The 16239-nt window shown below is 40.5% G+C and overlaps 1 protein-coding gene across 1 annotated transcript in view; it reads right to left on the bottom strand.

Annotated features, from left to right (window-relative positions):
* The window catches only part of PTPN9 (protein tyrosine phosphatase non-receptor type 9), an 80867-nt gene that overhangs the window by 2735 nt on the left and 61893 nt on the right, over window positions 1-16239 (bottom strand). Inside the window, exons 8-12 of the mRNA XM_061180031.1 lie at window positions 13482-13575; window positions 8022-8088; window positions 2191-2269; window positions 828-978; window positions 199-406 (exon numbers count right to left, since the gene is read on the bottom strand). Of these exons, the coding sequence (XP_061036014.1) occupies window positions 199-406; window positions 828-978; window positions 2191-2269; window positions 8022-8088; window positions 13482-13575 (599 nt within the window). The remainder of the gene's footprint in view (window positions 1-198; window positions 407-827; window positions 979-2190; window positions 2270-8021; window positions 8089-13481; window positions 13576-16239) is intronic.

The raw sequence follows: 16239 nt of genomic DNA, 5'->3' as shown, positions 1-16239 counted from the left end.
AGGACTTGGCTTGTGAAGTATATATTCTGGCCAGTACCCCTAACACTAGGGATACTAAAAGGACTTTAAAGAGGAATTTTTCATGGCAATTCACCACCAATGGATCAAATACTCACATTCTGGCAACTAAGAGCTTTGTTATTCCTCCCCCACCCTTAGTGCCTCTGGATGCTCCAAGAGCTGCATCAGGTGCATTACCTGTCCTGCCAATGCCTGCACTGCAATGGACCACAATGGGTGGCTCAGGGCACTGCCCTTTGGAGCGTGCTCCCATGCTGCTGACAGCCAGCCTCTGCTGGTTCCTGACGGCTCTCAAGAAATCAATAAGGGAAGCTGCCGAGGAAGGGACACCATAATCTGGCCAGCTCAGGAACTGAAAGTGGGTCACGTGGCGTTTCTGCCGTTCCTTGGATGAAAAAAGAAGCAAAAGTTAATGAGGTCATTTCTCCTTGCCTCTGACTACCTTTGGCTTTTCCAGATTCTCAACCCTCTGGAATCGCTATCACCAAGGTTCCTATCACCCTCAACTTTCTCCACAATTGCTTCTCTACGAACGCAAAGGAAAGATTAAATGTCTGGAGAGGGCAGAATTCCTATATTATATGATCCAGATTTCTTATGTTATAAAAAGTTTCATTCCTAAGTAATGCCACTGTTGTGTTGAGACAATATGGCTATTCTGGCTCTGAGCTGAATATCCTGATCCTGTTTCCAGAAGAATGGAAGCAACTTATAAGCTCCCTGGAATCCTGCCTATTCCCTTTGGACATTTTCTTTACAGTAAAGGTTTTCCCCCAGCTTCAAAAGAGTGAGAAAATAAAATTTACCTCTGTGTTGTGAATTTCTAGCGTTGTTTTCTTATAATGGTTCATATTCTCCACGCCTAGATTGGTCACTGTGAGGAAGCCAAATCGGATCCGAGAGTCTTTTTCTAAAGGCCAGTATTGGCCACACTTTCTCCTGCCGCCCTCCTCAAAGCTGAAGACACACAGAGAAAGATAAGCCTTCCATCCTTCTTCTCCACAGCAATAACTCTGCTCTACCCATGACCTGCTGTACCCTTAGGCAGAAATGTCATCTCTTGCATTGCTTCTGTCTAATCTATCCCCTTGTTTCTTGGCAGAAAAAGGAAACCTTCATTCTAAACAGATGTAACAACAGCTAAATTTTCTGCATGTACTCATTTAGTGGACATTTATTGAGCATCAGCTACATCCATTTGGTCCCTTTCCTGATACCTCTTGGTACTCCTCACATATCTGGCATAAATACTGGGTGGACAAAGAAAGACAGTAGAGAAAATATGGTGGGCCAGGTCGAACTCCCTGCCCTATATCTCAGTTACTGTTCATTCTCTTCCCCAATGAGAGCCCTTGGCTGATAGAGGAGTGGGAAAGGCACAGTTCCTGGGATGCCAACAGGAGGTTTATGTAAAGGCCTAAAGTCCACCTCACTACTCTTCAGTGGCTCCAAAGTACTCCAAGGTGGTACTTCTTCTACTACCTCCCCTCCAAATCAAAGGTGGCTTGTAACAGTGCCATGAGGAAGGGATCTGAGCAAACATTCTCATTATTTTTTTTCTCCTCATCTGAAATGGGTTATAATTATCATAATGATAATGATGATACTCATGAAATAGTAATTTCTAAAGTTTTGGCAGATACGTACACCAAAATTTCAAAAATATTCCTTTCATCAAGAGCTTCCTGCCTGACCTATTATGTTTCACATCTCTTTTTTTCAAGTTCTCCTACAGGTGGAAATATGAACAAGAAGAAAAATGGTCTAAAGTAGTAGGGAAAGGGAGAACTAAGGGGAACTGGTAATTCAGAAGCCAGGAAGACGGCTGACCTTTGGAAGTAGGGAGCAGGCTAAAAGTAAATTGCTCCATGCTTCCCAATGCTTCCTCTAGTAGTTATTAAGGCCAGGACCTCAGGATAGGCTGTAACTGGCACAGGGTCACCAGAGCCATGGATTAAAGCTTTGACAAGTTAGATCTATCAATCTCCACCATACCCTGGCTCTGTTAACTCTGGGTCAGCTAAGGAAAAAGCCAAGACATCTCAAACTCTTTGCCATGGCTTTCCTAATCCTCATTGTTTCTAAGAGCTAAACTCCCCTCTAGAATCACCCATGCTTGGGGATGGGGGAGGGGGGGAAGTGCAATGGGTAGAAAAGGGATGAACTCACCGGGTGGTCATGACAATCACCAAGACTTTTTGCTCCCATACCATGAGCCAGAAATCACGATAGGTATTCTCCAAAGGGCCTACAATTAAAGTAGAAGACACGGAACGTGACCCTGGGAAGCTCTTCTTTCCTTCTTAGGCTCTTCTGTTTTTTCCCAACTACTAACTCCAAAGCACATACGTTGGCTCCCTGCCTTTTTGACTATATCCCTGCTATTCAGGGTGGTCCTTGGGCAAGCAGCACCAGCATCGTATGGGAGAGTATTAGAAATGCACAATCTGCATTTTAACAAGATTCCCAGGTAAAATTGTAGGTAGGCTACAGTTTGAGAAGCATTGCTACATATCCTCTTAGAGCCTCATCAACAGGGCTTCAGCTATCACATCCAGACTGAGTGTCAACTGTGCACATGTCTCTAGCTGTTTTCACCTCACCTAAGCCTTATAATCACCAGTCGCCTACTAAACCATTCCCCTTCCATGTCCCCTCATCCATCTCCTCAGACCCCGCATGTTTGCAATTCAGTCTCCTCCTTCAAAATTAGCTTTCTTTCTCTACTTTCTCAACTCTGTTAACAGTACTGGCATTCTTAAATCACTCAGTCTCAAAAAGTTGGAGTCAACTCTGACTTACCCATTTCTTTCATCTCCCAGAAACAGACACCAAGTCCTAGATTTTTTTTGCCTTTGGAATGTTTTTGGTTTTTACCCTTTTGCCCCTATCCTGGTCTTCCTGCCGAAATTCACTGCCACAAAGACCATATCATCTTTTGTCTGAGTTCCTGTAATACCACCTTGGTTTACTTTTCTGAATAGGAATTTTTCTTCTAGTCTATTCCGGATACCCTTGCCAGTTTAATCTTTCTAAAAAATTGCTTCATCACAATATAGACACACAAGCTCACTTCTGCCTCTATTCCTTTGTTCACATTCTCTCACCTCCATCGCCATTGGACTTTCTACCCATTTTCTTTTTTTTTTTTCTTCCGGTTTTATTGAGCTATAATTGGCATACAGCACTGTGTAAGTTTAAGGTATAGAGAGCATAATGATTTGACTTATTTATATCATGAAATGATCACCACAATAAGTTTAGTGAACATCCATCACCTCATATAGATACAAAATTTAAAAGGAAAAAAAAAAAACTTTTTTCCTTGTGATGAGAACTCTTAGGTTCTACTTTCTTAACAGCTTTCATGTATAACGCACAGCAGTGTTAATTATATTTATCACATTGCACATTACATCCCTAGTACTTATTCAGCTTATATCAAGAAATTTGTACCTTCTGACTGCCTTCATCCAATTTCCCCCTCCCCCCAACCCCTGGTAACCATAAATATGATCTCTTTTTCTATGGGTTTGTTTTCGAAGTATAATTGGCCTACAACACTATGTTAGTTCCCGGTGTACAACATACAGGGATTTATATGTTGTTCGATATTTCTATACACTGCAAAATGATCAACACTCTACCCATTTTCAAGCGGTATTTTCAAGTGCTGCCTCTTCCTCAAAGCTTTCTCTTAACACCACATTCCTTTTTTTAAAAAATTTTATTTATTTATTTATTTATGGCTGTGTAGGGTCTTCGTTGCTGCATGCGGGCTTTCTTTTAGTTGCGGCAAGTGGGGGCTACTCTTCGTTGCGGTGCGTGGGCTTCTCATTGCGGTGGCTTCTCTTGTTGCAGAGCACGGGCTCTAGGCGCGTGGGCTTCAGTAGTTGTGGCGCATGGGCTCAGTAGTTGTGGCTCGCAGGCTTAGCTGCTCCGCGGCATGTGGACCAGGGCTCTTCCTGGACCAGGGCTCAAACCCGTGTCCCCTGCGTTGGCAGGCGGATTCTTAACCACTGTGCCACCAGGGAAGCCCCAACACCACATTCCTTGTAGGGCTTCCTCTCATCTCAGCTCTTGATGGCACATCTGGATCAAAACATCTTAACTGTTTAATGTATATGGTCTTACATCAGTCATTTTACTTTGTGAGAAGTAATCATATCTCAGCCAAACATGGTGCTGAGGGCAAGGGCTATGTCATCAACTACTCCTTTTAGAGTTAGAATCTGTACAGGGCTGGGCACTCAGCAGGAACGTTGAAGATGCCTGTGAGCCAATAACTCCCTTTCAATCAAGTGAGTAACAACTGAGGATAATTCCTTGTACTTCCCTAGTGCTTTTTCCTCCTTTACTTTCAGGGAAGCAGGGCAGTACCAAGGGCTGATTTTGTCGTGGAAATCTGCTAATTGCACTACCATTTTTGCTAAAGTCTCTTAGGAAGCACTAACATTTTATGATACTAGAATTCCCTCTTTGCAGAAGTGGACACTGCCAGGAGCATGTGAAGTTTTGGAAACAAGCTAAATGTCTAACAAGAGAGGATGTTAAATTATGGCATACCCCCAAATTTAAGCAGTCCATAAAGGTGATATTATAAGATCTGTATTTTTGCTATGGAATGGTATCCACAAGACAACCATCAACAGAAAAAAGAGATAATGTATAGAAAAAGCCCATTTTGTTAGATAGTTTATATGTCCATATCTATTTGTATGCACAGAATGAGGTTTAGAAGGAGATGCTGCAAAATGTTAACATTTTCTCTGGGTCTCTGGGTTATGAGTGATTTTCATCTTCATTTTCTACAATGGACATGGCATTACCATAGCATGCATGTCAAGAAGATAATAAAAACACCCTTTCCCCACCTCTCACTCTTAGCCTTGTTCACATCACACTATACTGCATCACAGCAGCTCTCATATACTTTATTTTCCACATTCAAACCACTGGCAAAATTGGTGTTGCCAATCAGAGCACCTGATAATACCACTTAGACTCAAGGCTAGACAGATAAGGGTCATAATTTCCTCAAAGGCATAAAAGAGAGATTTAGAAGGGAAAGTTACACTTCCCAGATTAGACTCTTTAACAGTAGACTTCTGTGAAGAAATAATGTCAGCAGTTTATGCTGACATGGATGAAACAATCCACTAACCTGGTTTGCAAGGACTTTTGAATCAAACAGACATGTGCCCAATCCTGTCTGTGTCACTTACTAGCTGTGTGACCCAAGGTCACCTAACCTCTTTGGGCTTCAGTTTGTTCGTGGATTAATAAACCTTCCTTGCAGAGTGTCTATAATAATTAGATGGTGATTATATATCTAATATATAATAGATACTTTCAATAAATGACAGATATTATTAGAAATATTATGAATAAAAATCAGAATACTGAATACAGCCAAGAAGCTTAACCAGACAAATCAAATCAACCTTCTCAACATCACAGGATCCCATTTTCCAGTCCTAAAAGAGTGCTGATGCCTTCTAAAGATGATCAGTGTTTAACTCAAGAAATCCTCTCTCTCGTACTCCTGGATGAGCTTCTTCTCTTGGACAGGGCCTTCAGAGCCAGCCTAAAGGATCCAATCCCTGCAGAACTAGCAACTCTAAGAAGTGTCCTTGCCTTCTAAACCTGGAGAGAGGAGCATTCTGAGACCCCTACAGTCAATCCTTACCCTCCATAAGCCCATCCATGCCACGGTCATCCTCCTCAACAAAGCCCTACTTCTCAGGCAGATCACATCCTAATCTATACCTGCCAAAAATCTTTCCTGATAGTTCTCTTATTTCTTCCTAGGGTCTTGAAAGGACTCTTGTTGGAGAGAGTAGTCCCTCCTAAGGGAAAAAAAATAAATCTGTGACCATCAGACCAATTACAATATACCAAGAATCCAAAGGCCCTTTTCCCTTTTCTTCTCCCTCAACTTCTATTTTGAAAAATTTGAAACCTATCAAAAGTTGAGGGACTTCCCTGGTGGCGCAGCGGTTAAGAATCTGCCTGCCAATGCAAGGGACACGGGTTTGATCCCTGGTCTGGGAAGATCCCACATGCCGCGGAGCAACTAAGCCCGTGCGCCACAACTACTGAGCCTGCGCTCTAGAGCCCGCGCTCTAGAGCCCGCGAGCCACAACTACTGAGCCCACGTGCCGCAACTACTGAAGCTCGCACGCCTAGAGCCCATGCTCCGCAACAAGAGAAGCCACCGCAATGAGAAGCCTGCGCACCACCACGAAGAGTAGCCCCCACTCGCCGCAACTAGAGAAAGCCCGTGTGCAGCAACGAAGACCCAACGCAGCCAAAAATAAATCAAAAAAAAAAAAAAGTTGAAAGAACGGTACAATGTACTCATACATTCTTTAGCTCGAAAGCTATCATTTTTAGCTATTGTTTTGCAAAGCCTGCTTCTCTATATATACACAACACATATTTTCTCTTTTACTGAACTATTTAAGCTTCAGACATTATGACATTTCACTCCTAAATACTTGAACACGTATTTAGAAGAACAAGAACATTCTCCTGTAGAACAATACCATTATCACACTGCAGCAATTAAACATTAATACAATAATATTATCTAATACACAGTCTCCAACCGTCCCAATAGTTTGTCCTTAACAAATTTTTTTCCAAATTGAGTTTGCAAGTATGGATGACACACTGCCTTTGGTTATCAATGTCTCTTTAGTCTCCTTTAATCCAGAACAGTTCCCTGTCTTTTTTTTTTCCCCCATGGCATTAACTTTGAAAAGTCTAAGCCAGATCTCTAGTATGTTCCACAATCTGGATTTGTCAGGTTTGTTCTCATTATTAGATTCAGACTTAAAAACTAGCAACAGGACTTCCCTGGTGGCACAGTGGTTAAGAATCCGCCTGCCAATGCAGGGGACACGGGTTCGAGCCCTGGTCTGGGAAGATCCCACATGCTGCGGAGCAACTAAGCCCAGGCGCCACAGCTATGGACCCTGCGCTCTACAGCCCACGAGCCACAGCTACTGAGCTCACGTGCCACAACTAAAGCCCGCGCTCTGCAATGAAGAGTATCCCCCACTAGCTGCAAATAGAGAAAGCCTGCGCGCAGCAATGAAGACCCAACGCAGCCAAATTTTAAATAAATAAATAAATAAATAAATTTATTTAAAAAAAAAACAAAACTGGCAACATACAACATAGGTTATGTTGTGTAGTTCTCACTATACCACAACAGGAGGCATATAATATCTATTTGTCCATTATTGGTGATATTAAGTGTGATCATTTGGTTAAGGAGGTATCCGCCAGATCTCTTGCTGGCCATATTCCACAATGGTCAAAGGGCCTTAATTCCATATGATGGCCTGTCATGTCCTCCTATGTTGAGATTTCTCACCGCCCTCTTTGAAGGAAACCTGGCATTCTCATTGAGATGGCAAAGAACAGGTCAGGAGTAGTACTAGGACCCACAAGAATATTAACAGAGGCTCCATCTGAAATCCTCCTAGAGCGCCCAATACTTCACTGTCAGACCTAGCAAAGACTATCCATGTCAAGAGACTGCTGGCGTGCTCTGTGATGGTACAGGGACCAGCAAAAGCCTCTTAAGCCAGCAACACCCATTCATAGACTGAACTCAATCTCTGGGAAGTCCCATTGCCATTCCTTTATGTCCTACTCGACATAAAGAGCATCTCACTGGCCACTGAACTCTGATGTCCCATTCCCCTGGGTTGGCAACACTAAGACACAGTCCAAAAACTTGTAGTAATGTTGTGTGTTCAAATCTCTAGTTTATCTCTATGCAGTGAGTTTCCAGGCACATCTGGTACAGAAACTCTACACCTCTCATCTGCCTTCCTCAATAACCCTCAATCTTTATGAAAGGCCAGGATCTAGTGGCTGCAACATCACCTCAAGTTACCATTTCCTTTAAAAATTATGCTATCATCTGATGCCAACAATCACAGGTAGATGACACAAAACCAATTTGTGAGGGGCAGACTACTTACCTTGTGTCCCAATGTAAGCATTCTTCTGTTTGTAGCCATCCATGAAACTGGCATTGATGTAATCTGTCTAATGATAAAAAGGAAATATCGTTGCAGCTGTGTGGGATATACCATTTGGGTAGGAAAATGATGTACTAAGTAAATAAAACTCAAGGTGTGAATTTTCTCTTTTTGTCAGGCAGAAAATGAGGAGTGAAAACACCAATTCAAAACCTCACTTCCACAAATGTTACTGGGACAAGTGGATATCCACATGCAGAAAAAATGAAGCTTACCCCTTCCTCACATCATATACAAAAACTAACTCCAGGAAATTCCCTGGCGGTCCAGTGGTTAGGACTCAGTGCTTTCACTGCTATGGTTCGTGTTCAATCCCTGGTCATGGAACTAAGATTCTGCAAGCCGCTCAGCAAGGCCAAAAAAACCCCCCAAAAAACAAAAACAAACAAACAAACAAACAAAAAAACCTAACTCCAAATGGGTCACAGACCTAATGTAAGAGCTAAAACTATAAAACTCTTAGAAGAAAACATAGGATTAAATATTTGTGACCTTGGGTTAGGCAAAGCCTCCTTTGACACCAAAAGCACAAGCAACAAAAGAAAAAACAGATAAATTGAACTACATTAAAACTGAAAACTTTTGTGCTTCAAAGGACACCATCAAGAAAGTGAAAAAACGGGATTTCCCAGGTGGTCCAGTGGCTGAGACTCTGCACTCCCAATGCAGGGAGCCTGGGTTCGATCCCTGGTCAGGGAACTAGAACCCATATGCATGCAGCAACTAAAGATCCCGCATGTCACAACTAAGACCCAGTGCAGCCAAAATAAATAAATAAATAAAATTTTTTTTTAAAAAAAGAAAAAAAGAAAGAAAGTGAAAAAACCACCCACAGAATGCACACATTTGATAAGGGATTTGTATCTAGACTATATAAAGAACTCTCACAAATAAATAGTAAAAAGACAACTCAGTTTTAAAATGGGCAAAGAATCAGAATAGCCATTTTTCCAAGAAGATATATAAATGGCCAATAAGTACCTGAAAAGTTGCTCAACATCATTAGTCATCAGGGAAATGCAAATCAAACCCACACTGAGATACCACTTCACACTCACTAGAATGGCTACAGGTAAAAAATAATAACAAATATTGGCAAAGATGTAGAGAAACTGGAACCCTCATACACTGCTAGTGGTAATGTAAAATGGTGCAGTCACTTTGGAAAACCGTGGGGCACTTCCTCAAAAGGTTAAACACAGAGCTACCATATGACCCAGCAATTCCACTCCCAAGGGAAATGAAGACACAGATCTAAACAAAAAAACCTCATAAACAAATATTCACAGCAGCATCATTCATAATAGCCAAAAAATGGAAACAACTCAATTGTTTATCAACTAATGAATGGGTAAATAAAATGTGGTGTATATCCATACAATGGAATATTATTTAACAATAAAAAGGAGTGAAATACTGATACATGCTACAACATGTATGAACCTTGAAAACACGCTGAGAGAAACCAGACACAAAGGGCCATATATTGTATGATTCCATCTATGTGAAATGTCCACAACAGGCAAAAAGAGTAGACAAAAAGTAGGTGGGTTTGGGGGAAATGGGGAGTGACTACCAAGGCAAGTTTCTTCTTTAGATGATAAAACTGTTCTAAAGTTGATTGTGGTGATAATTACATGACTCTGAGAATATATTAAAAACCAACGACTTGTACACTTTTAATGAGTGAACTGTATGGTATGTGAATTATATCTCAGTAAAGCTGTTATTTACAAAAAAGGAGTCCATTAGGACTTGTAGCACTACAGCTCAGAACCAAAGCCAAAAGGCAGGCAAGCCAAGCAACCTGAGCAGGAACACCTGTCCATGCTGTGACACACAAAAGGCAAAGTGTGACTGGAGAAGGAAGAAAGCTATGCCTCATAGCTAGGACCATCAACAGCATGGGCCAAACGGGCTCCATTACTGCCTAAATTAACACAAAGCAAAAGCCACACACATTCAGAAGAGTCTCAATGAATAGCTCCTGACTCACTCTCCTCTGTGGGCCTTCTCCCACCTCCCAATGTCCTCGGTCTTATTTACATCATTAGCCATCAGGGAAATTAAACAGGATATGGAGGGTTACAGGACAAAAGTAAAAAAGTTTCAACAGCAAAGTAGGGAAAATCCATACTCCACTCCACTCTAGAGAGATGGGAATGACTCCCCATCAACCCTTTCTCCACTGGGTTCCAACACTTGGAGGACAGTCTGAACTGTCAGTACCACACAGCCACCCTAAGAAAACATCTCCAGGGAGTTCCCTGGTGGTCCAGTGGTTAGTGCTTTCACTGCCGTAGGCCCGGGTTCAATCCCTGGTCGGGGAACTAAGATCCTGCAAGCTACATGGCTCGGCCAAAAAAAAAAAAAGAAAACATCTCCATCTCATGGTCAAACCCATGTTATTTGGATATATGTCCATTAGATAGTCAGTCTACCAACTTATCCTCCCACTAATTATTTATTCAAGAGTTTCCTGCTCTGTTCTTCTCCCACAGCAACTGGTATTGACCTCATACTACTAGTGTTCTACCCTGACTTGGACACCTTCACTGAGCTAATGGAACATCTGCAGCAGACCCAGAAAGCTAAAAGTCTCACTCACCCCAACCAGGCTTCTCAATCCAGGTCCCACCCATAGTCAGCCAAAGCCCATCCTCTGTTCAGCCTGGCACATTCAAATGGTATACACTGCAGGACCCAGGTGAGAAGGCATAGAAAAGTACAAAGGATTTACCTGGTACATACCAATCAACATATTATATAAGTAATATATGAGCTGTTACTCTTGGAGCTACCTTCATGCTTTGAAAAGAAATGCCACCTATTTAAAGGAGACTTATTTCTTTATAACTAAGGATACCAGCTTTTAGCATCCTTGTCTCTGAGAGCACTGGGAATTAAAATCAGCAACTTCAGAAGAATCATTACATATTAAAAACTGAAAATGACCTCAGAGATAAAGTATAGACTTAGGGGCAAACTGAAATAGCAGGAAGAACCACAGCATGCACATTATGTTATGGGCCAGGTTCAACTGAAACTGGACTAACGGCTTTGTAATTCCAGGTGAAATCTGTTAAACAATTCACTAATAAACCTGAATCCTCCACTTACTGTGGAAATAAAGCCTATACCAATATTTGTAGTAATAAGAGGGACTAAAACTCAAGCGATGAACTTCAGATTAATTACAGGATGACTAGAATAGCCTCCTGGTACACTGGGATTCACTCATTCATTCACAAATAATTTACTGAATGTCTGATATATGCCAGGCACTGTTCTAGGTCTTGGAGACAGAGCAGTCAACAAGACATACATTCAGATTATCTCTGACTCCAGAGCCCCAACTCAACTAAGATGATCTTAATAATACTGATGAATTTGCCTTCAGTCAGCCAGACTCTTAGCTAATGCCGTTGCAGGAAAACCCTCTGTAAGGATCCTAGACAGGATTATGAATTCAGTTTATGTGCTTGAAACACTAGGGTCAAAAGAGATTAAAGCCATGATCCTAGGGTACTGACTCATGTACCATACATACCCAAATATAAGGCAATGATTTTCCTAAGAATTATCCTCCAGAAAAAAGAGGGGGGATATAACAAGTCCCTATACTGTGTCATGTTAAGGGGCACTATTTAAACTCCTTTTAAATAGTGAACAGCAACCTCAATCAATGCTGTTTTTTGATGTGCACAGAGGTCACCACACAGGACAGTTGTATCAGAAGGAAAAAGAAGAAATGTAACACCTATTTAATTGTTGACCTCAAAATTCTTAAGTGTTGGATGCTGCTGTAAACAAGTTATAATAAAGAGGACTTTAAAAAGGAATAAGTAAATGATAATGCTACAGAGGATGCATGAGATACAGGATGAATGAAAAGAAAAAACTGTGCTAATGTTATGCTAATAGACTTTTCTGACTTAGGATAAACTTTCCAGTGACAATATCAGGCACTTAAAAAAGGAAATAAAAATGATGTGTTCTGGAAAACTGTGTTAGATTGACTCAAAAAGTAGCTCAAATGAGGACAAAGAAACTGATGTTAAAGGTGTATGTGAAGAGTTTGAATAACTTTTCACTAAATATCTCTACTAAGTACATGTGATTTTTAATATGCACAGATATGATCAAATTAATACATTAAATAATAAAGGCATTTGACCAATTCATCTCTATCCCTATATATTTATGTATACACTAGTTGTCCAAAATTTTTGTCAGATCTTCTAGATGGAAAAATCAGAGGTCACTTTCTTTTTTTAAGGGTTGGATTTCTTCTGGGAGGGATGACAAGGGAAGTGGCTGGGGACAGATCACCAAGGCTTTGAGGCCATAGTAGGGGTCTTGGGTTTTACTCTAAGTGGGATGAGTTAAAAGTAGGGGATCTAGACGAATGTAGCTTAATAAAACCTTGTTGGTTTTTATTAAAAAAAAAAAAAAAAAAAAAAAAAAAGAGTTGGATTTCTTTTTTTTTTTTTTTTTTAATACTTATTTATTTGGCTGCTCTGGGTCTCAGTTGCGGCATGCAGGATCTAGTTCCCCGACAAGGGATCGAACCCAGGCCCCCTGCATTGGGAGTGTGGAGTCTTAATCACTGGACCACCAGGGAAGTCCCAGAGGTCACTTATAATGAGAGTCGCCTGGTATTGATGCATATACACTCACCAGTATGGTGGATGACACGACTATGACTTTATTAGAAGTAAAAGGCTAAATAATTGAACATTTATCGAGCACCTACAGTAATATGCCAAACTTTGTGCTATCAGCATGTACATAAAGTATTTTATTTAATTTCTACTTAGTACTGTGAGATGGGCACATAGGGACTTGCGTATGTTAACAACTAGTATGTAGCCTAAAACTCAAACCTTGGGGCTTCCCTGGTGGTGCAGTGGTTAAGAATCCACCTGCCAATGCAGGGGACACTGGTTCGAGCCCTGGTCTGGGAAGATCCCACATGCCGCGGAGCAACTAAGTCCATGCACCACAACTACTGAGCCTGCGCTCTAGAGCCCATGAGCCACAACTACTGAGCCCACATGCTGCAACTACTGAAGCCCGTGCACCTAGAGCCCCTACTCTGCAAGATAAGCCACTGCAATGAGAAGCCCATGCACCGCAACAGAGTAGCCCCTGCTCGCCGCAACTAGAGAAAGCCCACACGTAGCAACGAAGACCAAACGTAGCCAAAAATAAATAAATAAAATAAATAAATTTTAAAAATATATATATATAGTTTAAAAAAATAAAAAAATAAAACTCAAACCTTCTCTCTCTGGCTTACAGTCCATGTTCTTTCTACTACAGTATTAGTAAGCTTCACTTTGGAAGAGGCTCAAATTTCCCTCAGTGCCCCTAAAAGGATGGCATTTATCTTTCTACCTGAGCGTGGCCGCTTCGTTTTGTCAGCTTCACTCTAGTTTGGTCCAGGCAGGGTACATCCCCATAGCGGTTCTTCTCTAGGTTTCCTGGAGACCTGAAGGAAATGAAACAAACTAAAATAAAGAAAAAAAAAAACAGCTACAGGAGTTGAAAATGGATGACAATGGAAGTGGAACTGAGCGCAAGTCAGGAGATTGTTGTCATTCATTACTTTTTTTTTTTTGGTACTATTTGCTTTTGAAAAAATCATTTGCATACATATTGATTAAAAGCAAAAAAAAAAAAAAACTTATAAAGACCACGCATATAAAGTAATACTCTATATTGTTCATAGGTATGAATGTATATGTAACAGTATAAACAAAATGACCTGGTAGGAAACATACCACATTCATACTAGTGACTGCTTCTGGGGAATAAGGAGAACTGATGGTGAGGATTAGAAGGATTTCAACTTTACAATTAATTCTTTTATACAATAAAAAAGATGAAGCAAATCCAACAAAATGTTAAAAACTGTCAGTACTAATGCCGGTGATAGGAAATAGTTGTTTGTCACGTTCTGCTCTGTTCTTTTTCATATTTAAAAAAAAAAATTCCCAGACTTCCCTGGTGGCACCAGGGTTAAGAATCCACCTGCCAATGCAGGGGACACGGGTTCGAGCCCTGGTCCAGGAAGAGCCCACATACCACGGAGCAACTAAGCCTGTGCACCACAACTACTGAGCCTGCACTCTAGAGCCCGCAAGCCACAACTACTGAGCCCGCATGCCACAACTACTGAAGCTCATGCACCCAGAGACCGTGCTCTACAACAAGAGAAGCCACCACAATGAGCAGCCTGCACGCCACAACGAAGAATAGCCCCCGCTCGCCGCAACTAGAGAAAGCCTGTGTGCTGCAATGAAGACCCAACGCAGCCAAAAATAAATAAATAAATTTATTAAACACAGTTTGAGTACTCTGTGGATTTAAAAAAAAAAAAATCCTTCTTCTCACACAAATAAGCCCAGCTGATATTTTACAAAGTTCCAAGAACAATTCAATAGAAAGAATACTCTTTTTGACCAACAGTGCTGGAGCAATTAGACACCTATAGGGAAAAAAATTTGAACATCAACCTAAACCTTACACCTTACACAAAAATTAATTCAAAATGGATCACAGACTTAAATTAAATGTAAAACATAAACCTATAAAAATTTTAGGAAAAAAAACATAGAAAAATCTTTGGATTCTAGGGCTAGGCAATGTGTTCTTAGACTTGACACCAAGAGCATGATCCGTACAAGGAAAAACTGTTAAAGGAACTTCATCAAAATAAACTTCTGCTTCACAAGAGACCCAGAAGAGGATGAAAAAAAAAGCTACAGACTGGAAGAAAATATTCGCAAACCATGTATCCAACAAAGAACGAGTACCTAGAATATAAAGAACTCTCAAATCCCAACAGTTTAAAAAAAAAATCCAAATAGAAAATGGGCAAAAGACACTTTACAAAGAGAATATAGAGACGGCAAAGAAACACATGAAAAGATGCTCAATATCATTAGATAGTAGGAAAATGTAAATTAAAACCACAATTCTAATTTTAATTTAGGGATCTCATCACACACCTATCAGAACAGCTAAAATAAAAAATAGTGACAACACTGAACGCTGGTGAGGATGCAAAGAAAATGGGTCATTCATATATTGTTGGGAGGAATGCAGAAGGGTACAGCCACTCTGGAAAAGAGCTGGGGAGTTTTTCATAAAACTAAACACATAGTTACCATATGACCTATCAATCCCACTCTTGGACATTTATCCCAGAGAAATAGAAACCTATTTTCACACAAAACCTAGACACAAATGTTCACAGCAGCTTTACTTGTAATAGAAACTGGAAACAACCCAGATGTCCTTCAACAGGTAAATGGTTAATTGATTAACAGTTTGTACTGTGATTCATCCATACCATGGAATATTACTCAGCAATAAAAAGGAACAAACTTGATACAAATAACAACTTGGGTGAATCTCCCGAGAATTATACTGAGTGAAAAAAGGCAATCCCAAAAGTTTACACATAGTATGATTCCATTTATATAATAACATTCTTAAAATGATAAAATTATAGTAATGGAGAATTGATTAGTGGTTGCAGGGGTTAGGGATGGGGAGGGGTGGAATGGAGGTATGTGGTTATGGAATTCTGTATCTTGACTGCAGTTCTGTATACACAAACTTACCTGTGTGATAGAAATTGTAAAGAACTAAATACACATACACACACTAAAACTGGGGAAATCTGAATAAGATTGGTGGATTGTATCAATATCCTGGTTGTGATACTATATTAAACTTCCGGGAGATGTTACCATGGGATAGCTGTGGAAAGGGTACACATGATCTCTCTGTATTATTTCTTACAAATGCATGTGAATCTACAATCATCTCATAATAAAGTTAAATTCTTAAAATTTAAAGTTAAATTTTTAAAAATCCTTTGAAAGAATGGTATAGGGGAGGAAAAAAAAGGGAAAGAAAGTCTCTTTGTCCACGGGCATCCTGGACAGCAGTGAATACTCTGATATCTACTTCTTAATCTAGAATTCCATGGGAAACAGTTTGTTCTGTGTAAGTAGTTCTACTGGAACTTGGTGTAAGACAGGGGCCTGAAGATGTTGAGGATTCTGGTTTCTAGTTCCTGAACTGGGACGTTTTCACTGATTCAATAAATAAAGAGGCAAGATTGAGAAGTCCTTCCATAGGA

The sequence above is a fragment of the Eubalaena glacialis genome, chromosome 2 (assembly GCF_028564815.1).
Source record: "Eubalaena glacialis isolate mEubGla1 chromosome 2, mEubGla1.1.hap2.+ XY, whole genome shotgun sequence".
Taxonomy (NCBI): domain Eukaryota; kingdom Metazoa; phylum Chordata; class Mammalia; order Artiodactyla; family Balaenidae; genus Eubalaena; species Eubalaena glacialis.
This window is presented reverse-complemented; position numbering and strand designations above follow the sequence as displayed.